The sequence below is a fragment of the Podarcis vaucheri genome, assembly GCF_965113315.1.
Source record: "Podarcis vaucheri genome assembly, chromosome: 4".
Lineage (NCBI taxonomy): Eukaryota > Metazoa > Chordata > Lepidosauria > Squamata > Lacertidae > Podarcis > Podarcis vaucheri.
The window spans coordinates 26,950,309-26,973,605 of record NC_138762.1 but is presented as its reverse complement, the minus strand read 5'-3'; the positions used below and the strand labels follow the sequence as shown (position 1 = coordinate 26,973,605).

General features: G+C 44.8%; 1 protein-coding gene across 1 annotated transcript in view; it reads right to left on the bottom strand.

The window, feature by feature from the left end:
* LOC309531038 (uncharacterized protein) overlaps positions 1 to 23,297 on the bottom strand; it is a 99,611-nt gene that overhangs the window by 43,451 nt on the left and 32,863 nt on the right. The window contains exon 4 of the mRNA XM_082220363.1: positions 5,703 to 5,775. Within this exon, the coding sequence (XP_082076489.1) occupies positions 5,747 to 5,775 (29 nt within the window). The 3' untranslated portion in view covers positions 5,703 to 5,746. The remainder of the gene's footprint in view (positions 1 to 5,702; positions 5,776 to 23,297) is intronic.

The following is a 23,297-nucleotide window of genomic DNA, read 5'->3' as shown; positions in this document are numbered from 1 at the left end:
TAAATTAATAGGATATGAATTTAAATAAAAAAATTCCTTCCTGTAGCACCTTAAAGACCAACTAAGTTAGTTCTTGGTATGAGCTTTCGTGTGCATGCACACTTCTTCAGATACACTGAAAAAGAAGTTGCCAGATTCTTCTATATAGTGAGAAGGTGGGGAGGGGTATTACTCAGAAGGGTGGTGGGAATGGGAGATTGGCAGATAGCTGAGATGAGCCTGTTGACGACTCTTAACGACTGCAATAGGTCTTACAGGAAAAGGCAAGGGGTGAGAAGGTGAAAAATGGCTTAGTCATGTATAATGAGATAAGAATCCAATGTCTTTGTTCAGACCAGGTCTCAGCTATCTGCCAATCTCCCATTCCCACCACCCTTCTGAGTAATACCCCTCCCCACCTTCTCACTATATAGAAGGATCTGGCAACTTCTGTTTCAGTGTATCTGAAGAAGTGTGCATGCACACGAAAGCTCATACCAAGAACTAACTTAGTTGGTCTTTAAGGTGCTACTGGAAGGAATTTTTTTATTTTGACTATGGCAGACCAACACGGCTACCTATCTGTAACAGGATATGAATTTGTTGAAGTAATTTCTAAAAAGGGATACAAGAACGGGAGACGTGAGGAAGTCGGGAAAATAAGTTAATTGAAGATGAGAAATTAAGAAAGAGGGAATTTTTGTTTTTTGTTGTTATTACTATATGTGTTTTTATCTCTTTTTTCTTTTTCTTTTGATGTGTTTAATGTTTGTATTTTTGTATTGTATTGTTTTTTGTGATTTTGTATTTTTTCTGTTTTTGTACGTTTTTTATTGTGAAAATTTAATAAAATATTTATTTTTTAAAAAAAGTTCCTTCCAAAGTTTCCCTCTACCCCCAGCATAGGAAAAGACCACATGCCTGGCAAGTTAAAAAATGATTTACTCACAAACTCTCCAAAGGTCAGATTCATATGCTTTTCCATACATGAGTCAAAAAAGTCTCACAGGCAATAAAATGTAGCTTAGTTACAAAGTGCTAAAAGTTCCTAAACTGATGGTATAGGAACATGAAAAAGGCTGGTGAAAGTTATGCGACTGAGCTGGAACAACCAGCTCAGACCTCCTCACACGCTGAATTCACAGGTAGACTGGAGGGGGGGGGGAGCAAAGACTTGATTACCTATTTCCTCACAAATAAGGGGAAGTGGAATAGCTAATTCTGCCGGCACAGCTTACTCTATGGTCTAAAACCCTTCATGCATTATTTAGACTTAAGCATGTTGGTTAGATGTGATTGGTTATCCCACAAAATCTCCTCATGGTAATTCTTCTGGCTCAAAGGCAAGTCAGATGATAACTTGGAGTTGTAAAAGGGTAAAAGAGTATTGGGAAATGATCCATAATGAATTGGAAAAAATGTTTAAAAGTACATTCCCAAAAAACCTGGAGTCCTTTCTGTTGGGGATAATTCAGACTGAAATTCCCAGGTGTCAAAAAAGGTTATTTATGTATGCTATTACTGCAGCCCGTGTTTTGTTAGCCCAAAAATGGAAAACAAGCGAGGTCCCAACCAAAGAAGAATGGCAACCCAAGTTGACAGAATATACGCAGCTTGCAGACTTAACATATAGAATAAGAGAGCAGGAAGAACATATGTTTGAGAAGATTGGAAAACGTTTATTGAATAAATGGGAAATAACAGTGTACAGCTGAAAACGCTGGCAGCATCAAGATAAATTCAACAGTGTAAATAAGTTTTGATGGATGTAATAATGGGATACTGAATGGTTTAGTTTATGAAAAACATGCAGGGGTTTATGTTATGCAAGATGAACCATGGAAAGAGAAGAAGTCACTGATATTTTAAGGATGTAAAAATGAGGATGTGTGGTCCCATACCCACATGTGTCAATACATCACAGAAGAGAGACTTAGAGGGAAAGGTTAGGAGGCTGAATCTGTAGAAGGTTCTAGAGATGAGAATTCAGCCCTAGGATTGAAAACGGTTCCCTGCTCCTGGCCTGGTTGGGCAAAGCCCTTCAAATTTGTTTGGAGGAGATGAGGACATGCAGGTGAGAATCTGCAGGCAGGGAGAGGCTTGAACATCTCCTGCCTGCCAGTCTACTCTGAAAACGCCCCCACCACAAACCCTTGCATTAATGTCACGAAGGCGAATGGAGTTGGTGACCCTTATAATGGCTTAATTCAGCCATGAACCAGCTCTTTGGAGCCGCAACTCTCAATTTTATAAAGAGTGAGACTTATCCTTAAGGTACTCATCTTGCCTACCATTCGTCCAGCAGTAGAGTTTGCCGGCAGAGTATATGCCAGTGATCACAATCCAATTGCCTTGCACCTATTTCTGTAATGAAAACATTGTGGGAGGAGGAGCTATTTTTAGCACCATGCTCTCAAAGCAGAACTCTGCCTAGAATTCTTAAAAATGTATTTATGTAGCATGACAGCAATGCTTTTAGGAACAGGGGGTAATATGGAATGCTTTTGCAAAGGTAGCAAGCATGCAGGGAGTTGATGCTGACATCCAATTCTGTGCTCAGCCACTAATGGAAGCTGGAGCAGAATTAATTGTGATGTAGAGTTAGGAAAATCCTCTCCTAGTTAAAAGATATTTTCATTTTTCATTTGGGTTTGCAATTCTATCATAAGCTATTTATAACACACCCCTGTTTCAGTGCAACACTGCTCACGCGTCTCCTCCACCCTCTGTCCAATGAAATGAAGGCAAACAAGGAATGCTCCATCTGTGCCTTGCAGAAGGATCTCATCCATTATCTGCAACAGTGCTCTGATTCCCCCCCCCTTTTTTAATCACTGAAGAAATGGGTTTAAATATTTTACAAGATTGACATAATAAATAATTGAACACTAGTTAAGAATAACTGTAACTCTTGATGTCTGGCTTCTGTGCCTTTTTCCCTCTTCTCTGCTTACCACTTGGGAAAACATTTATATTTGTCCTAACAAATACAAGGTGGTATTCAACTGTGTATTTACTCGGAGTACATCTATTGAAATTAATGCACCTAACTTAGTCACGGCCATTCATTTCATTAGGTCTACTCGGAGAAAAACTTAGTTGAATACTACCCATTTCTGACTGCTGTTGTAAATCACATCCCTTCACTCCAGTCTGAGGATGCTTCAAGTACATGAGACGCCATAGGTAAAGGTAAAGGTACCCCTGACCGCTAGGTCCAGTCGCAGATGACTCTGGGGTTGCACGCTCATCTCGCTCTATAGGCCGAGAGAGCTGGTGTTTGTCCGCAGACATCTTCCGAGTTATGTGGCCAACATGACTAAGCCACTTCTGGCGAACCAGAGCAGCGCACGGAAATGCCGTTTACCTTCCCGCTGGAGTGGTACCTATTTATCTACTTGCACTTTGATGTGCTTTTGAACTGCTGGGGGGCAGGAGCTGGGACTGAACAACGGGAGCTCACCCCGTCGCGGGGATTTGAACTGCCGACCTTCTGATCGGCAAGCCCTAGGCTCTGTGGTTTAGACCACAGCACCACCCACGTCCCATATGAGACGCCATACTTAGATCCATTTACCCAGGAGCAAACCCCTTTGAAATCAGGGAGCATTACTGAGTCGCCATGCATTGGATTGCGCTATGAAAAAAATAAACCTCACAGGCCTGGGTTGACAGCTGTTATGAAGCAGATTTCATACATTACATCTTGAGGCAGAAAGGTAAAAAATATCAGACTTTTATGCTTCTCTAGTAAACATGGTACAGTGGTACCTCGGTTTAAGAAAAGTCCTGTTTACGAACGATTCAGTTTACGAACTCCGCAAAACCGGAAGTAGTGTCCCAGTTTGCAAACTTTGCCTCAGTCTAAGAACGGAATCCGAATGGTGGAAGGGCACAGGTGGCGGGAGGCCTCATTAGGGAAAGCACGCCTCAGTTTAAGAACAGTTTCGGTTTAAGACTTCCAGAATGGGTTAAGTTCGTAAACCAAGGTACCACTGTATAAAGAACCCTGAGTATTCCAAATTCCAGCTTCCTGTGTGATATGATAATACCACATGTTGGTTATATGAGGCTGGTTATCCCACAACCAGCACGATTTTAATAAATAGATCTGTGAGAACGTCATTTTTCAATGGCTATTAGATAAACACAAGGGTGGCTTTTTAAATCAGTTATTTAATGTTACTAAGTGGGTAAGTGGGTATTTCCATGTGCTTGTAACTTACTGTATTTTTTGCTCTATAAGTCTCCCTTTTTCCCTCCTAAAAAGTAAGGAGAAATGTGTGTGCGTCTTACGGAGCGAATGCAGGCTGCGCAGCTATCCCAGAAGCCAGAACAGCAAGAGGGATCGCTGCTTTCACTGTGCAGCGATCCCTCTTGCTGTTCCGGCTTCTGAGATTCAGAATATTTTTTTTCTTGTTTTCCTCCTCCAAAAACTAGGTGTGTCTTGTGGTCTGGTGCATCTTATAGAGCGAAAAATATGGTAGTTGTGAAATTGACCTTTCAGGAATGATTTGGGTCTTGCAATAAGTCTTGAAGTTCAATTCCGAGGACTGATTCTTACAGCCATTTGAGCTGAGTTGAAGTTTAATCCTGTCTCTAACAGGTGTGATAATATCAATAATGTTTCTAGACGACATTCATCATGTCCTGCTTCTCAAAGATTTTTCAAGACAGAATAAATCTTCTGTCTTAAAATATTCAGAAGTACATGTATAAGCGTTAACGTGCTAAGAGACCTAAAACAATGGTCCTTCCCTGGAATTAATCTTACCTCTTTTGCTATTCAGGAGAGGTGTAACAAGCAATTATGGGCCTCAGCACATGGAGAAAGGCACATTTTGAAGATTTTTCATGGTACATTAATCATTACACATATTCACACGTTTATTTTTAAGACAATCTTAATTTGCTTAATATTTACATGTCGTTTATCTATTAAAATAATAATGAAAGATTTGCTAGTAATCTAGTATCTTTCTAACATTTTTACTCAACAGGTGAAAAAACCATAAAGGTGGGAAATAAAATAGCATGTATCGATGAATACTTTTTGTGGTGAGCACTGTTTTTCTTTTGGATAGCGCTGGAGACCAAAATTATAACGAACCATTTTGGATTATTGTTTAAGCCAGAGTTTGCCCACATAACGCCTCCCAGATATTATTGGGCTACAGCTCCCATGATTCCCAGCTTACATAGCCAGTGATTCAGGATGATGGGAGTTGTAGTCCAACATCTTCTGGAAGGTACTACATTGGCTGTCCCTGCTTTGAACAAAAGATTGCCAACTTTCTCAGGGCTGTCTTTACCCAGGGGTGCAAGGGGTGCGGGGCACCCAGGCGCCGAATTCTGGGGGGCGCCTCTCGATCGGCAGCAACAAAAAGCAAGGGAGTGGAAGTCCCTGTCCCCCTCCCCCATGGTTCTGTTACTCTGTAGCGTCAAATATTCCTGACGAGTCAAGCAGTTTTCTGCTGTGTCATTGTAACAGGTGAGCGAATTCCCCCCCCCTAAAAAAAAATCAACAGTTTCGGCTTCTTCCCTCCCAAAAAAAGCTCAATAAAAGTTAATTTTGGGGTGCTGGGCAGATCTTTGCACCCCAGCAGCGCATATGCTAAAGACAGCCCTGAACTTTCTTTCCTGAAAGAAAAATGCTCTTTAAAATCCCAAGTAAACACATACAAAAATCTGATTTTCCCTCTGCCTTCTACAAGATCACTCACCTGAGTCCATTCAGTGAGTCCTCATCTCCTTGTGAGCATCAGGCTCAGCTGATCACAAGTGCAGCTTTCTTTCCTAGAAAGAACAGAGTAAGGTGAGCTTCAGATCTGAACACTGGCTGTCTCTTCTCCCCATGGCTCTCTCTGTGTGGATTGGAGCACAGCAACATATCCAAAGGATTTCATTCCTTTTCACTCTGAGCTGTTGGGGTTGAGATCAGCTGAGGGGGAAACAGAAGCACCTGTTTTGGATTCCTAAGGGGGGCATGGTAGTTTTGAGGTTCAGGTGCAATTTAGATTGGGGGAAATGGCTGTTAACTCCCTTCCTCTGCCCTGCTCCTCTTAGTCAATTACCCCCCCTCCCCCGGTTAATTACTTTTAAGTGAAAATTACAGAACTCCAATGTAAATGTGTTCTTTGGTCCTCATAAACCACAGACTGAGACAGAGCTTTGGGAGTAAAGAGGGAATATTAGCTGTGGCTAATATTGAATGAAGAAACAGGAAGAAGTTCCTCCCAGTGAAAATCAGATCTTCCAATGATGTCAAAATACAGTATGTTGCAGATTTTGGAATGTTTTGTGTTGCAAGTGTTGTGTTTGGAGTGTTTTGTGTTGTGTTGTACTTCCTTAAGCATTTACTAGCAGTATTAAAGACAGGGACTAGGCGACATTAACTACTAGCGTGACCCAGCAAGGTCTGAGGTTCCTCTTGATTTACATTGCTGTAAAGGAGTTCCTGAGTACCTAGAACAGCCATTTTTGTTAAGTTGTGGGTGAACATATCAGACGACACAGCGATTCTTCAAGCAGCTCTTGTTTATTCACAGGCCAGGACAGAACTGAACTGAAGGGTTCAGTCAGCCTGCTTATATAGAGCTCCAGTACAATGTAACTAACAATTTTCTAAAACTATCCAATCACTGAACGTCACTTTCGATCCCTTATTTGCATAACTATCTACAGTATCCCCCTGCTGGCCCAGGGTGAGAACTTCAGCACATAACAATTTTAATTTGTATAAATCAAGGAGACAATCCTAGAAAGGAAACTAAAGCCAGGATACAACAAATTTCAGCCAGATTGGTTGATTGTTGAATATGGAATCAAGTTGAATCTGGAATCAACTTCCTTCTCTACTGTGTTTTATATAATCAGCCAGATAAAATTCCCTAGCAGTGTGTTTTTGTGTGTTTGTGAGAGAAAGAGAGAGACCAAAGATTGGTTAAGTTTTCACTGAGGAGAACCAAATCATAATGAATCTGGGCTGGAGTATCTCTCATTTTATGAGCTAGCTCCAGAATCCGCTTTTCAACAAAGCCACATTGCTACTCATTAGAAGTAATTAATCTCCCCTGTACTCTCTGCTTGTCAGCTCACTGAACTGTCACATGCTCTGTCAGCCGTTAAGAAGCAGTCAGGCACCACAGGCTGACAACTTTCTCAAATTTCTCTCTCTCTCTCTCTCTCTTTCACACACACACACACACACACACACACACACACACACACACCAGGCCCTTTTCTCACAGGTGTCAGCTGCTGATGAACCAATGAACAGAACGACATTATAGATTGATGGCCTACCTCTAGATTTTCCCACACATCCCAACGGAGATTAAAAGGTAAAGGGACCCCTTACCATTAGGTCCAGTCATGGCCGACTCTGGGGTTGCGGCGCTCATCTCGCTTTATTGGCCAAGGGAGCCGGTGTACAGCTTCCGGGTCATGTGGCCAGCATGACTAAGCCACTTCTGGTGAACCAGAGCAGCACATGGAAACGCCATTTACCTTCCCACTGGAGTGGTACCTATTTATCTACTTGCACTTGAAGTGCTTTCGAACTGCTAGGTTGGCAGGAGCAGGGACCGAGCAACGGGAGCTCACCCCGTCGCGGGGATTCGAACCACCGACCTTCTGATCGGCAAGTCCTAGGCTCTGTGGTTTAACCCACAGCGCCACCCGTGTCCCCCCCAGCGGAGATTAGATACTAACAGAAACCAGAGCTCACATTCTCTCCCTTTACCCCAGCAGACCCTCCAAGTGTCCCTAATTTTCCAGAGATGGTCCTGGATTTAGGGAAACCATTCCTGTTTCTGATTTGATCCCAGAATGTCCCGTTTTCCATTAGGATGTCTCTATTTTCATTGGAGAAATGTTGGTTAGGATTTATCCAACCCCTGAGCCGCCTGAAGGCAATCCTGTATAGGGAAGGATTTTTTTAATTTTTAAATGTATTTTAAAGTTTAATGTTTTATTATGTTTTTATATATGTTGGAAGCTGCCCAGTGTGGCTGGGACAACCCAGTAAGATGGGCGGGGTATGAATAGTAAAATAATCATTATGGAATAAAGGTTAAGGGACCCCTGACCATTAGGACCAGTTGTGACCGACTCTGGGGTTGCGGTGCTCATCTCGCTTTATTGGCCGAGGGAGCCAGCGTACAGCTTCCGGGTCATGTGGCCAGCATGACTAAGCCGCTTCTGGCGAACCAGAGCAGTGCACGGTTCGCCAGAGCGGTACCAAAGCGGTACCTATTTATCTCGCCAAAGCGGTACCTATTTATCTACTTGCACTTTGACGTGCTTTCGAACTGCTAGGTTGACAGGAGCAGGGACCGAACAACGGGAGCTCACCCCGTTGCGGGGATTGGAACCGCCGACCTTCTGATCGGCAAGTCTGTGGTTTAACCCACAGTGCCACCCAGTCCCTAATCATTATGGAATGGGACGTCCCTATTTTCATTGGAGAAATGTCAGAGGGTGTGCCCCACTAACACAAAGCATAGCACGACGCATGATTTGACCATGTTATTGTGCGGTGCATTTTCATTTCCTCAGATAATTGGGTTTCAATGTCAGGCAAGGAGGCCACATGTCCTGTTACACTAGATGCCTGTCCCCCCCTGTGACCCCTCCACTTTCACACATACAGCCCAAAGGTCTGAAGGAAGCTTCTAAGCATGTTTGCCTGAGGCCTTCCCAGCGATAAGGAATCCTAACAAGCAGTGGTGGCTCATCCATTAGAGCACATGGAACACAGTGCTGCACCACCACCAGCCAGGGCATCTTGGTGAGGGGAGAGAGACTTTGTGCTGCCTGTCAGGCGATGGCTTTTCCCACCTGCCGTGCCCCACCCTCCAGCCCTAGGATGAAAGGCCATCTGTCATGAATGTTTTAGTTGAAATTCCTGCGTTGCAGGGGTTGGACTAGATGACCCTTGGGCCCCTTCCAACCAAAGAAGGAGACCAACATCAACCTGTGGGTCCTAGCATTGGCTTGATCATGCTTGGGAGTGAGGATGGATCTGGCAATATGCATCCGTATGCAGAATAACACCCTGGCAATGTTATGCCAGCTCTGCCTATTCTCTGGGCTGTGGCAAGAATGCATTAAGAACAAAGCTTGTGTGGATGATATATACATATGGGATGAATGGGGAGAAAGGGGGGGGATAGGGGGTTCCTTTGAATGAGACGGTTTATCTGCATTTACTATTGAGAATGCATGAATAAAGATTATTGAAAAAGAAAAGTTTGCATTCCAGGTTTTACCAGCCACCCTCTTCCCAGAAAAGCAAAATATTTGTGTATTACAGTATTACAAAAAGGGAAACTACACTATAATGATCCTTAATTGTTAACACTTCTAAACAGCTAGATAATTAAGATACAAATCTAGTAGAATTTTACACTGCATGGATTTCAAAACAAGTCTGTGTTTTTCTTTCATCCTGGCTACTTTTTTTTCTTTTCTCCTGTACTGTTTGAAAGCTCACTTGGTAAGTTTTATGTGATGATTGTCACCGGCCCATTAGTTCCAGAGGCTCTAGGGGAAATTCTGTCTACTCCTCTCTACAGATCTGTTGCGTTTGAGTTGTTCTTATTTACATAACCCATCTGTCTCCCTGCTTTGGAAAAGTGTCTGCAGGCCGGATCTCCAGCTGATGCCAGACAACGTGAGCTCAGTTGAGTCAAGTGTGCAGTGATACAGGGTGGAAGGACAAGGGAGCCCTGGGCAGTCTTTCTCATTTACTTTACCATTACCCACTTCATAGGTGAACTTTGCCCTCTCTATATATTTGGGCTGTGCACACAACATAGTGTGGTGCACAACCCTAACAGCCAAGTGGTGAGAGACCCCAGTGGTGCTTTATTTAGTTATTGATTACATGTATATACCACCTTTATATTCCAATGATCTCAAGGTGGTGTACACAGTTGTCCCCCTCCCCATTTCATCCTCACAACAACACTGTGAGGTAGATTAGGCTAAGGGATGGTGACTGGCCCAAGGTCACCCAGTGAGCTTCATGGCTGATACGATACGATAATCTTTATTGTCATTGTCCCATATAGAACAACGAAATTGGGGGAAAAAATCTACCGGTACATAAGACATTCAAAACCAACAAGCCTGCTATCCAAGCTATCCCAACCTGGTTAGCTCCCTAAAAACTCTGATACCCCATTTTTAAAATACAATGCACTCCCATAGAGACTCCTTACACTGCATTTAAAACCAAAATTGCATTTGGATAGAAACTGTTTCTCAGGCAGCTAGTCCTAGTCTTTACAACCCTGTACCTTCTTTCAGAAGGCAGAAGCTGAAAGAGATCATTTCTGGGATGTGCACTATCCTGCACTATCTCTGCAGCTTTCTTATAGCACCTGGAAGCATAGATTTGATCCAAGGAGGGAAGAGTGCACCCAATTATTCTCTCCGCAGTCTTTACAGCCCTGGACAGCATTGTTTTTTCCCTGACCGTGCAGCTCCCAAACATCCCCTCCATTTTATTTTCACCCTTTGAACCCTGCTCTCCTACGTCCTAGTCCAACACTCTGACCATTATGCCACACTGGCTCTTAACCCAGGCTTTGGTTTCCTTGCAGTGAAGGTGAGCGGAAACTGTTGTGTCTTGAGGATACATGGTTTTAGACAGTAGTGCAGCTTCATGCTCTGGCACCGGGGGCGGAGAGCAGGTGGGGGAGGGGCTGGTGCACGTCCCGGGGACAGGGTGCAACGCCCAAAGGGGCGTGGTGCGCGTTCTGGGGGCGTGGTGCGCCGCCTGCAGGGGCGGGGCACCCAGCGCAGGCAGGGGGGCAGCCGTGATGGAACCCCACCGGGATCGCGCTGCTGGGAGCAGTGCACTCCCCCCGCCCCACTCTTCCTCCGCCAGTGGTTTTAGTTATATACATATATTCTGCATTTTACTAAGCAGAATACATACAACATGGCCATTAAAAAACACAAACTCCCCTGCTGCCCTGAGAGAACCCAGGCAGTTCACGAGCAAGAAGAAAATAGGGGAAAACAAAACCTTTTAAGCAGAAAAATGAAGATGTGCCTTCTACTTATCTTAATTTCAAGATTCCACTGACACCCCCCACACACACTGCATTAAGGCTATTTCCCTGTTTTACTCTTTTTACAAAGAAGCAGCGTAGTGTAGTGATTAGGTAAAAAAAAGTAGAGGATCCCTCAATGGTTAAATCCAGTCAAAGGTGACTATGGGGTTCTGGCGCTCATCTTGCTTTTAGGCCGAGGAAGTTGGCGTTTGTCCACAGACAGCTTTCCGGGTCATGTGGCCAGCATGACTAAACCACTTCTGGTGCAAGGAACACCGTGGCGGAAACCAGAGCGCATGGAAACGCCGTTTACCTTCCCACCACAGTGGTACCTATTTATTTACTCGCGTTGGTATGCTTTCGAACTGCTAGCTTGGCAGGAGCTGGGCCAGAGCAAAGGGAGCTCCCCCTGTATAGGAGTGTTGGTCAAGGGCCAAGAGACCAGGGTTCAAATCCGCACTCAGCCATGAAGCCCATTGGGTGACCTCAGGCTAGTCACTATCTTTCAGCCTAACCAACTCCACAGGGTTGTTGTGAGAATAAAATGGAGGGGAGGCAAGAAGTGTGTACGTCAGCTTGAGCTCATTTGAGAAAAGGAGGGGTGGAAATCCAGAAATCTGAATGAATGAATGAACGCTGCTACTGTTTAATACAGTCACTCCAAAATCCGGTCTCTCTAGAAGCGGGATGAGAAACCAGTCACCGTCAAAATGTCCTTGAAATCCAGCTCCCATCAACCCCCAACCAGCAGGGCCAATGAGATGATGCGATTTGGAATCTGGCAAGCTACTAGAGGATCACAGGCGGCCCATTGTACCCTTAAAGAGTATAGAATCATAGAACTGTAAAGTTGGAAGGGACCCCGAGAGTTATCTAGTTCAACCCCCTGCAGTCAGGGCACCCGAGCCACTGCCTACCTCCCAGGCACCCTGCGGGGCTCACGATGCTTCTGCCTTGCAATGAAGGAATCTCAACTAAAGCATCCGTGACAGTAGAGTGACCCCATGTGTCCCAGTTTACAGAGGGCAGTCCTCTATTTAAAGGAGCCCTCTATTTGAAGTTGCACTGGTTCAAGGCCAACCGAGTGATGTGGAAAAGTTGCTGCTTTCTGCAGGCTGGAAGTTAGGCGGAAGAACAGCCTTTTCTCTTGCTCTCTTCTTTGTAACATTCAGTGATGAGTTGTGAATGCAAATTCATGGGGGCCCCACCCCACCCTTAATGAGAGGATGCTGGAAGTGCTGGCATTCCTCACAGATGCTTTCTTCTTGGAAAGGTTTATCTTACCTCCCCTCCTCCTCTCCTCAAACCTCCCTTGCTTTCTGCTCTGGGGGAGGAGGGAGAAAAAGAGAGAGCCCTAAGCAGTTTCTCCTCCACTCTTTAATTTGTTTGTTTATTAAAGATCTCTCTCTGTATATATTTGCTTCCTCAAAAGACTACAGGGCAGTTTGCAACACAGAACACAAATGTCAGCATAAGCACCAAAACAATTATATGACTACAAATGTGATCATAATAAAGCCATAATAAAATGCAGGTTCTCATAACAGCAACATAAAAAAGGAGGGACGGGGAAAATCAGGAGCAGAGTATCAAAAATTCAGGGGGAAACTGCAAAAAATCAGAATCTTTTTCTCTAGTCAAAGTAGCTCTTAATCCTGGTCTGCACAGAAAATGACAGACCTTCCCAGCTCTCACCTGGGAGCTTTCCTCCCTCTCACCCTGGGAGGTCTTTGCTACCCTGCCTCTTGGGAGCTGTTATGTACTGAGTTGAATAGGATCCAAAATACAGCAGTCTGATTGGTCCTAGAACAATAGGATTCAGAATGCAGCAGTCAGAGTGGTCTACAGGAGCCACCCAATCCAACTCCGGGTGGAAGTGAATCCGCAACCTGATGGCCTACAGGAGAATCCAGGAATTAGCCAATCACGTGGGGCCCATTGTGTAAATAATGTATATAAAGCAGACATTCCAGGGGAACTCCCATTCCTCACTACTATGAGCTGAATAAAGAGAATGAAATCCACACTTGACTCCGAGTATATTTCAGGGTCCTTCCATCACCTACCTGCCACTTACAGCGGGGTGCAATCCTTGGTCTCCAGTGGTGCCCCAGAAGGGGAGACACCAGAGAGGTAATACCCTGCGGTGTGTAGAGTGTCTCTCTCCCCCCCTCCCCCCCGCTCAGCACTGGTGCCAGCTCCTTACTTTCTCCTCTTCCACCCTCTTTCTCTCCAAGAGGAGACCTGCTAAAGCAAAGTGAGCTCAGGAGAAGGTGCAGCAGCAGCAGAACACACTGGAGCTGTCTCTGCTCTCTGTTTTGCTGCCTGGGGGAATGGAATTATGATAGGCAGAAAGGCATGCAGGGAGAATCAACTCTGCTGCACCTTCTTCCCCACGTAAATTGCATCTTCCTGCCCAGCCCATCCTGATTGCAATAAGGAGGAAGGGAGGATGGGGATGAATGGTTAAAGGAACTGGAAAAGAGGAACCGAGAGGCGATGGTGATAGCCATCTTCAAATATCTAAAGGGCCATCACATGGAAGATGGTGCAAACTTGTTTTCTCCTGCTCTGGAGGGCAGGACTTGAACCAATGGCTTCAAGTTACAAGGTAGGAGATTCTGATTAAATATCAGGAAGAACTTTCTGACAGTAAGAGCTGTTCAACAGTGGAACAGACTCCAATGAGAGGTGGTGGACTCTCCTTCCATGGAGGTTTATAAGCAGAGGATGGATGGCCATCTGTCATGGACACTTTATTTGGGATTTGTGCATTGCAGGGTGATGGACTAGATGACTTCAGGGTCCCTTCCAACTCTACAACTCTATGATTACGGGTAACTGCTACGCTGGTCTGTCCAGGAGTGGGTGGCTTAATTTACCTCCATATGCCCTAGGCAAGTAAGGAGTAAACCAATTAAACTTTAAGTCATTCAAAGGAAGCTTCTTATTGTTGGCATCTGTCTGTCTCAAGAGACAATGGCATGCACCTCTGGCTGTGTCAAGCAGGCGGTTTCTGCACATGCCATAGCGGGATATGAGGGGTGGATGGGTCTCATCAGCATGGGAAGGTTGCCCATCTAGGAGAAGGAAAACTCAGATCCTAAAACCAAAGGAAGCTACTTGCATATTTTTAAAAAGTGTGCTGATCCTCCTGCAAGCAATCAGCTGCATTCAGCAACCCCAAGAGCAAAGAACAGTCTGAAGGAATATTAGACAGTTTTTCTGCTGAAGCTACGTATGTCCGTTACTGGGATGGGAGTCTCCTTGGAAATCACACAACTGAGTAACCTGAACGCAAGGTGAAACATGAGTGCAATTCAGCAAACTGGCTTTAACAAACGGGGACTGAAACTGATCCAACTTTCTGCAGTGGCTACCAGCTTCTGGAAAAGTTCAACCATTATTGGAAATAAGAGAGATGCGCTCTCTCTCCATCTGCTTATGGCATCATTTTAAGCCCAGCTCCCATCATTATTTTCTCAAAGCAAACAATACCCACTTCCTTAAAATTTTGCTTTTATATTCTGAAGGCTAAGGAAGGTTATATATTTCTACCCCAAAAGGGAACCTAGGTTCTAGGTCCTAAGTAGAATGAAATGAGGGTGATAAACAGTTTGTGCCCCTCTTAGGATTTGTGCTTCGGTACTTCTGGGAAGCTGGTTCTCGTGGTGCAATGCTACTGGGTCTTACAGAACACTTCACAGGCAGCAAGGCTACTGGGTCTTAGTGCTTTGATTTTAGCATTTTCGCTGTAACCGAGGGGTTTAACAGATGGTTCCTGTCTAAACTGATTAGGGACGGTTAGCCCAAGAGAGTTACAGCTGGAGGGCGAGCTTAAATTTAATCAAAAGTGGTCAGTTTTGAGAGACGGCAAACCTCTCCCATAGGGGATAGCACAATGAGAACAGGCATGGAAAGTAAAAATCTGCACCAGCACGATAGAGAGAGACTGTGTGAAGCGTTTCGGTGGAAAATGTCAATCATCCCCATAGAATGAATTGCAGCATGGGATATGGTGCAGTGGGCAATGGAACGGAAGGGCCATAGCTCAGCAGGAGAGCACATTCTGGGAAGGGAGGAGGTCCCAGGTCGCTGGTGTTCCTCAGGCAGGGCTGGGAAAGATCCCAGTCAGATACCTGCTTCCAGTCCATGTACACCAGTGTTTCCCAAACTTGGGTCTCCAGCTGTTTTTGGAGTTCCCATCATCCCTGACCACTGGTCTTGCTAGCTTGGGATGATGGGAGTTGTAGTCCAAGAACAGCTGGGAAACCCAAGTTTGGGAAACACTGATGTAGACAATAGTGAACAAGATAGACCAATAATCTATAGTAGTAGTAGTAGTAGTAGTAGTAGTAGTAGTAAGTAGTAGTAGTAGTAATTTATTATTTATACCCCACCCATCTGGCTGGGTTTCCCCAGCTGCTCTGGGAGGCTCCCAACCAAATATTAAAAACACAATACAGCATTAAACATTAAAAACTTCCCTAAACAGGGCTGCCTTCAGATGTCTTTTAAAAGTAAGATACAGTAGTTGCTTATTTCCTTGACATCTGATGGGAGGGCGTTTCACAGGGCAGGGCCTGGTTCCCTGTAACCTCACTTCTCTCAGGGAGGGAACCACCAGAAGGCCCTCGGTGCTGGACCTCAGTGTCCAGGCTGAACAGTGGGGGTGGAGACGCTCCTTCAGGTATAGAGGACTTGGAATAAGGCTTCCTAGGTTACTAAACATTCACAGAAACATTTCTATAATGCTTTGGAGTTTTTAAAGCTGGGGTGGAAACCCCACAGGCCATGAGGCAGCTAAAGCTTGCCCACTAGCCTCCATCTTCCTTCCCATTACAGCACTGGACTGGAAGGAGAGGTTCCTCTCTTCTCAGAGCAGCACTTTGATGGGGGGGGGGGAATGGCTGCATCTTCTATTTAGGGACTGGAAAGGGTGGTTTTTAATTGGGTGGGGGGCTGCCTGTTGAGATTCCCACATTGCAGGAGGGTTGGACTGGGGTCCTTTCCAGCTCCACAATTCTATGATTCTACGACAGAGACAACAATTATGCTTACCATAGCTCCAGCCTCAGACTAGAGATTTTTGAACCTCTCCACCAAGCCTCGCACTGTGATCGCCACATCATGGTGCTGGACTGAGAGGAGGAGGAGAAGTGTGAACTATGGGGAGTGAGTTTGGTGTGTGTTTACGGGCTTGCATGCATGTGGTCTGCATACATGAGGAATGCACGTGCTATATTTACACGTGTGTGGTTTATGTGACATGTGTTGTCTGTATGTATACTGAGTGCTGTATGTGCACATGGGAGCAGGTGAGTGTTTGGTGACCGATATGGCCCATAATCTCTGCCGGCACATGGCGCTTGGACTGAGACTTGGCCAACCTTGAATGCCAACCTCATACGCTTCAAGATTTCTCCCATGAAAATAGGGACGTCCTATTCCATAATAATAATTTTATTATTTATACCCCGCCCATCTGATTGGGTTGCCCCTGCCACTCTAGGTGGCTTCCAAAGTATATAAAAACATAATAAAACCTTAAACATTTTTTAAAACTTCCCTATACAGGGCTGCCTTCAGATGTCTTGTAAAAGTTTTACTGTTTCTTATCTCCTTAGCTCGAGTCGCATAACTCCATACCCTCCAATGAAAAGAGGGGTGTCCTACCACACCCTCCAACATTTCTCCGATGAAAACAGATGTTCTAAGGAAAAATGAGACATTCTGGGATCAAATCAGAAACTGGGACAGGTTCTGTAAATCTGGGACTGTCCCTGGAAAATAGGGATTCTTGGAGGGTCTGCAACCTTAGGCTGAAAAAGCTTAGCCACCCTTGGCTTCACATGGTCTTAGTCATCCTGGCAGCAGCCTTGGAAGGTAGCACAGTGTATTGCAGAGGAGAAAAGCCTCGCAGGATGAAACCAAAGGCCTATCTAAAACAGGATCCAGTTTCTCACAGTGGCCAACTGGATGCCTTTGCTGTCGCTTGAGGCTCAGGTGGCCTCAGTGGCCCGGAGTTCCTTCCGTCAGCTACGGTTGGTGGCTCAGCTATGCCCTTATCTGGACAGGGATAGCCTAACTACTGTTGTCTATGCTCTGGTAACCTCAAGGTTAGATTACTGCAATGCATTATATATAGGGCTGCCTCTAAAGACGGTTCAGAAACTAACCGGAGCAAGACGGTTTGAGCATATTACACCGATCCTGCTCAAACTGCACTGGCTACCAATTAGTTTCTAGGCCCAATTCAAAGTGTTGGTTTTGACCTATAAAGCTTTAAATGGTTCAGGACCACAATACCTCAAGGACTGCCTCTTCCCATATGAACCTACTCGGACCCTGAGATCATCTTCTGAGGACCTTCTTTGTGTGCCTCCTCCTCGAGAGGTCCAGAGGGTGGCAACATGAGAACGGGCCTTCTCTGCAGTGGCTCCCCATCTGTGGAATGCTCTCCCCAGGGAAGTTCGCCTGGTACCTTCACAATACACCTTTGGGCGCCAGGCAAAAACATTCCTTTTTAACCAGGCCTTTGCCTGACCTGATCTACATCCTATACCCCTTTTTAGGAGGGGTTCTATTGGGTTGTCGTTTGTATTTTGATTTTTATGTATGTGATCCTTTATGTGAACCGCCCTGAGACCTTCAGGTATAGGGCGGTATGAAAATAAAATTGATGATGATGATGATGATGATGCCTTTGGGAAGTCCAGAGGCAGGGCATGAGGTCCATAGCCCCTCCTGCTGCTGTTCCCAGGCAACTGGTATTTGGTGGCATGGTGCCTCCGACTGTTCCTGACTGTAATATGATCCGAGGGGGGCTGAGCCTGCAAGACGGCAGCTTGCCTAAGGCGACTTAGTGAGTTCATGGCTGAGGTAACATTTCACAGGGATTTCACAGCTCACTCTCTTTAAGCGTTGTGAATCCCACTCCATCCTCAAATATAGCAAATTGCTAGATATGTGGAGATGAAAGTTATTTTAAAATGCTTTGCGTGGATTTTCAGCTATTAGAACAAGCCTCCGGTGTCCCTGGTTTGCAATACGAAGTAGTGGAAAGGCTCATTCAAAGGCAGGAACTAGCAGCAGGCACCCAGCCCTTCACAAATTGCCCACGCTGGTCCTGCCATTCTCTCCGTCAATTAAGCAGGCAGGGAACAGATTCAGACTGAAGTCCTCTCTGCATTTGGCCTGTGGGGGGCTATATGTGCTGCATGGGTGTAGCTGCTCCCAAATGAGCATCGTGAGGGTGTGCCCTATATTTAAGCTCGTCGCTGCTCCCCCTCCCCGCCCCATAGAATTAATTAATCTGCAATTATTATTATTGCCAGAAGATGGCAGTAGTAAAATACAACTTCTAAGGGTCCCCCCCAAGGCTTTCCTCTAAGATAGTGTGTGTGTTTTAAACTACTGTTTTGTGCAGATCTTGTTAAACTGCAAGACAATTATGGAGGCCAGTTATCATCTGTTTCTAGAGGGTTATCTGGGTCAGTCTGTTGCAGCAAAAGCAATAAAGACTCTTTGTTGACTTACAAATTAGCCCCCTTAAAGGCTAACAAGTTGTTGTTTTTTAAGGGCATAGGCTTTTGTGGATTATAGTCAGTTTTGTAAACTGCATGAAGTATTATCCTGTGTGACACACATGCACACACAGTTTTGTAGTGTTTTTGTTTGTTTGTTTTAAGATGCTGGTGTCTAATTTCCAACCAGTGCACATGTGATTTCCATTCCCACCAATGGGCATCATATCTTTATACAGTAGAGTAAACATGAGAAACTCCGAATAAATGTTGAGCTCTATCCATTATTGGTAACATTTCAGAAGGAAAGCATTCTGACATTTCCCAAAATCTCTCAAAGCCAAGTCAACTAAGTCTGGCAAATACAGTAATCTAATGTTAGGATCAAGTATAGGTTTACAAAGATACATTGGGAAATGTCCGGAACAAGACTAATGATGCTGACATTTCTGACACTAATTAAAAGCATGGACCCGGTATCCCAGCTTCACCCTTTGTTGTCCATTGTTGACTGGTAAATAGCATCCCTGGTTTTGCCATATGAGCCAACTCCTAGCGGCTGAGGTTCCTTTGCCCCACCTTAAAATATTTGAGGGGGCTGCCTGCCATAAGCTGATGGGCATTGTCATTCAAATGGTTTGTGTGCTGTGTCTTGTGTTCAATTATGTGGGGTGGGGCTTAACTCCCCCCCCCAATATTTTATTCAAATTGGCACCCCTGCATTAGGGCCAGACTATGAGATCTAAGTTTGGGACCTCGGAGCCTGAGATGCCCCTAAACAATGCTGAGGGGCAGCGACAGTGGTGGCTGCAAACTGCCTCAGCATAACATGTGTCAGGTTTAGCACTTCTCCTACACAAGGCACGGAACGCTGGCAGTTTAAGTAGCTGATGTTAAGTTGTGGGTGAACATATCAGACGACACAGCGATTCTTCAAACAGCTCTTGTTTATTCACAGGCCAGAACAGAACTGAATTGAAGGGTTCAGCCAGCCTGCTTACATAGAGCTCCGTTACAACGCAACTGTAACAATTTTCTGTAACTATCCAATCACTGAACGTCACTTTCAATCCCTTATTTGCATATGTGGACCTGAGTGAAAACTATCTACAGTATCCCCCTGCTGGCCCAGGGTGAGAACTTCAGTACATAACAGCTGAGGTTTATTTCTCAATAACAGGTTTACAGCAGTCCAAGCTTCCACAACTCATCCTTTGCCATTGGAGTCAGTTGACTTGACTGGCTTCTGACCCCTCCCAAGGCCAGATATAAGCCACGTCCTCCCCTGCCTCTGCTCTAATCACTTGCTCCACCTCCTACTTCTTGGCGACTCAGGTGCAACCAATTCCTCTTTCTCTGGAGATTCCTCTCTGCTGGGCGTGACTCTGACAACATGCAAAGATGCAAAGCGCTGTGCTAGCCTTCACTCCCACAATGCGTCAAGAGCGGCAGCTGTTAATCTGGGTATCAATCAAGGCTTCTGCAGGCCTAGAAATGTCCAGATTAACAGCAGTGAGCTCAGACAAGCAATTGTCTAACAAGCAATTCAGGGTGATGCTGGAACAGTGAAGAGGAAGGGCAACCTCCCTCAGCCTTTTACAATCCCAGAAGTGCCATCTGATTGGATGAGCTTGCTGCCATTCACTGCTTTGGGGAAATGGTTGGAATTAACCAGTGCTGGCTCAAAAGTACTCTGTCATTAAGCAAGTGGTCCTAGGATATTGGTTGTCTCACATTCCTTGGTGCTGGGAATAGGATGTGCCATCTGCTTTTGCTGTTTTGTGTGCAAAGTAGCTGTCATTTGACATGTGATGGACAGCGAATGGCATCCTGTGGAGGAGACCACCTACATGAGAGACGGTTTCTCTTGCTAAAATACTAAAGTGGGCAACCTTTTGTCAACAGCAATCCTGTCAAGAAGTCCAGTTACATCAGGTGTCTCTTTATTTGTTTTGCAATGTTTGTTGTATACCTAGTATACAAGTAAGGATTTAAAACTACAGTGGTACCTTGGGTTAAGTACTTAATTCATTCCAGAGGTCCGTACTTAACCTGAAACTGTTCTTAACCTGAAGCACGACTTTAGCTAATGGGGCACCCTGCTGCTGCCGCTCCGCCGGAGCCCGATTTCTGTTCTCATCCTGAAGCAAAGTTCTTAACCTAAAGCACTAGTTCTGGGTTAGCGGATTCTGTAACCTGAAGCGTATGTAACCCGAGGTACTACTGTATAGTTACAACAATAAAACATAAACTTGAAATCTAAAACAGAACCAGACCAGAAACAGAATAAAACCAGAGTGAAACCAGCATCAGGGAATGGTCCCTCAGTACAAATGATCTAAACACACACACTGAAAGTCCAGGAAAATACAAAGGTCTTCACTCGGCACTGAAAAGACCACAATGTTGGCACAAGGTAAGCCTTCCACAAGCAAGATGCCACCACTGAGAAGTCCTCCACTAGCCACCCATCACCCCTCATTTGGGGTGGGACCTGAAAACGGCCTCAGAAGATGATCTCTTAAGGTCCAGGTAGGCATACATGAAAGTGTCGAAGTCACAGAGCCTCTTTCAGGAAATGCTGGTAGCAACCCTATCCAAAAGTCCAGGGGAGGGGTTTGGTTGTAAGAAAGCAGAAGTAGATGTATTTTATATTATAAAGATTCTGGCCACAGTCCAACAATTAGGTGCCCTTAAGTCGTAGCTTAAGTGCTACTAACTCTAAGCTTAGCTTCTGTTCATAGAACTCACAATAGCTCAGCTCCTAAAATCTCCATGTGCTTTGAATTAAGAGCTCATCTGGAGTTTACAAAAACATGATGAATCATTCAGACTTAAAATAAAAAATTAAATTAAAAAATAAACACATTTTGATCATAAGATTTTCTTGCTAGCAGCTGTTTGGTTTGGTTTTTTTGTTTTTTCCTGCCAGACTTTCATCTCCTGGGCACAAAACATATATTATGGTAATAAGCCTGACATCTTTTGGATGAAAGCTGTATCAGAAGTGATGGGTACTGGTGTGTGTGGGGAAAGCTCATTTCCCATATTCTCCTACAGTTAATATACTATTTTTGTTCTTTTAGATCATGTTTGACCTGCCTATTTCATGGCATGAGCTGCGTTTGAGCAGGGGCAAGGTGGGGCATGCAAGAGATCAGTCTCAGTAAGCACAATTTGAATCACTGTACTCAGGTAAAGCAACAAGCTCTTCCCATGCACACACCCTGCATGTATTGCAGTATCCAATGAAGCCTTTTACAGGACCAGCTCTATCATTAGACAAAGAAAGGTGGCTGACTCGGGCAGCAAGTAGTGAGGGTGCGGCAGCAGTGGCTGTTCTGCTGAGCCCCCTGCGTAAGTCCCATCCTTCTGGAGGCAGGGGTGCCCCAGTGGTACTTACTTGTTACTGGCCAGAGGCAGTGGCTGTCTGTACTTGCTAGATGCGTTCTTCCAAAGAATCACAGATAGTGACACTGGAAATGGCCCCTGAATGAGTGGCATGCCAGAAATACAGCCAGCCTAGGCCACATACTTGAGGAGGCATTTATTGCATTTCTCAGCTCACATGATACATGCTGTCACCCCCATGCTGCATTGCATTGCAGCATCTGTTTCAGTGGTGCTGAGACATGTGGTGTTGGGCAAGGAGTGGTAATGTGTTGGGTGACAGAGTATTGCCCACTTGGCCTGCCCTGCATTCATGTGCAATGGAAGACACCGTCTCATTGCTCTGAAATACAGCTGTCAGTTCAGTTGACTCCTGCTCAGAAAAAAGGAATGGGGAATTAAAATACGGTAGTAGTAATAATAATAATAATAATAATAATAATAATAATAATAATAATAATAATAAAATAACAAGCATCCTCTTAAGATCTCCCAGAATCATCCAGCTCCCGTCATCATGAAGATGTGAACTTCCTAATTGCAATGTAGATTTGTTTTGTGTTCCGGGATTTGTTAAATGGTCTAGGTCATTCATGTCCTGGGAAAAGCGAGAAAATACCAACAGAAAGAGTCACACAAATGTAATCAAACTGGTGAAATGTCCGTGTAAGGCCAAAATTACTCCATCAGCGTAGCACGACCATCAGACCCTGCCAAAGGGGTGACATTGACAGCATTGTATAATTTGGTGGGTGGTGTCAGCTAGGTCCAGGTTACCCCAGTGCACAACAAATTTCATTAACTTGTCAAAATACTCCAGCCCAAAATGCTTGTGGGCCAGCATAGAGAATTAGGGCATGAAAGACAGCTTATGTGGGAAGTCACAGACAATGAAAAGAAAGGGTGCTATGCTTGAGGCCATTCTCATTCATCAGAGTCTTGTCAGTCTGGTTAGGACTGCTGAATAGATGTGTCTAATCACATTTTGTTTAACCAGGCTAGCAAAACAAAGGTTATAAGGGCGTCCTCTGATTTTTCCATAAGGCAAATGGAGGTTGGGGAGCAACAAATGTGGCTGCTGTTCTTTTCCTTTGCTTTTTCTGCAAATTTTGTCACGCTACCTACCACCTGTGCGTACTTCATTGCTACTTTTATTTCTAGCACATTTCAGAACACATAGGCTTAGTTCCTAACTAGGCAGCTATGAATGGCAGGGCTCCTTCCTTTAATGGCTGGGAACAAGATGCAGAAGAGGATCCCACTAGCAGAAGGCAGGGGAGAGGTAATTTTTGCTAATATCCATTGCTAACCATCAAGCTGAAGCTGGTCTACTGGA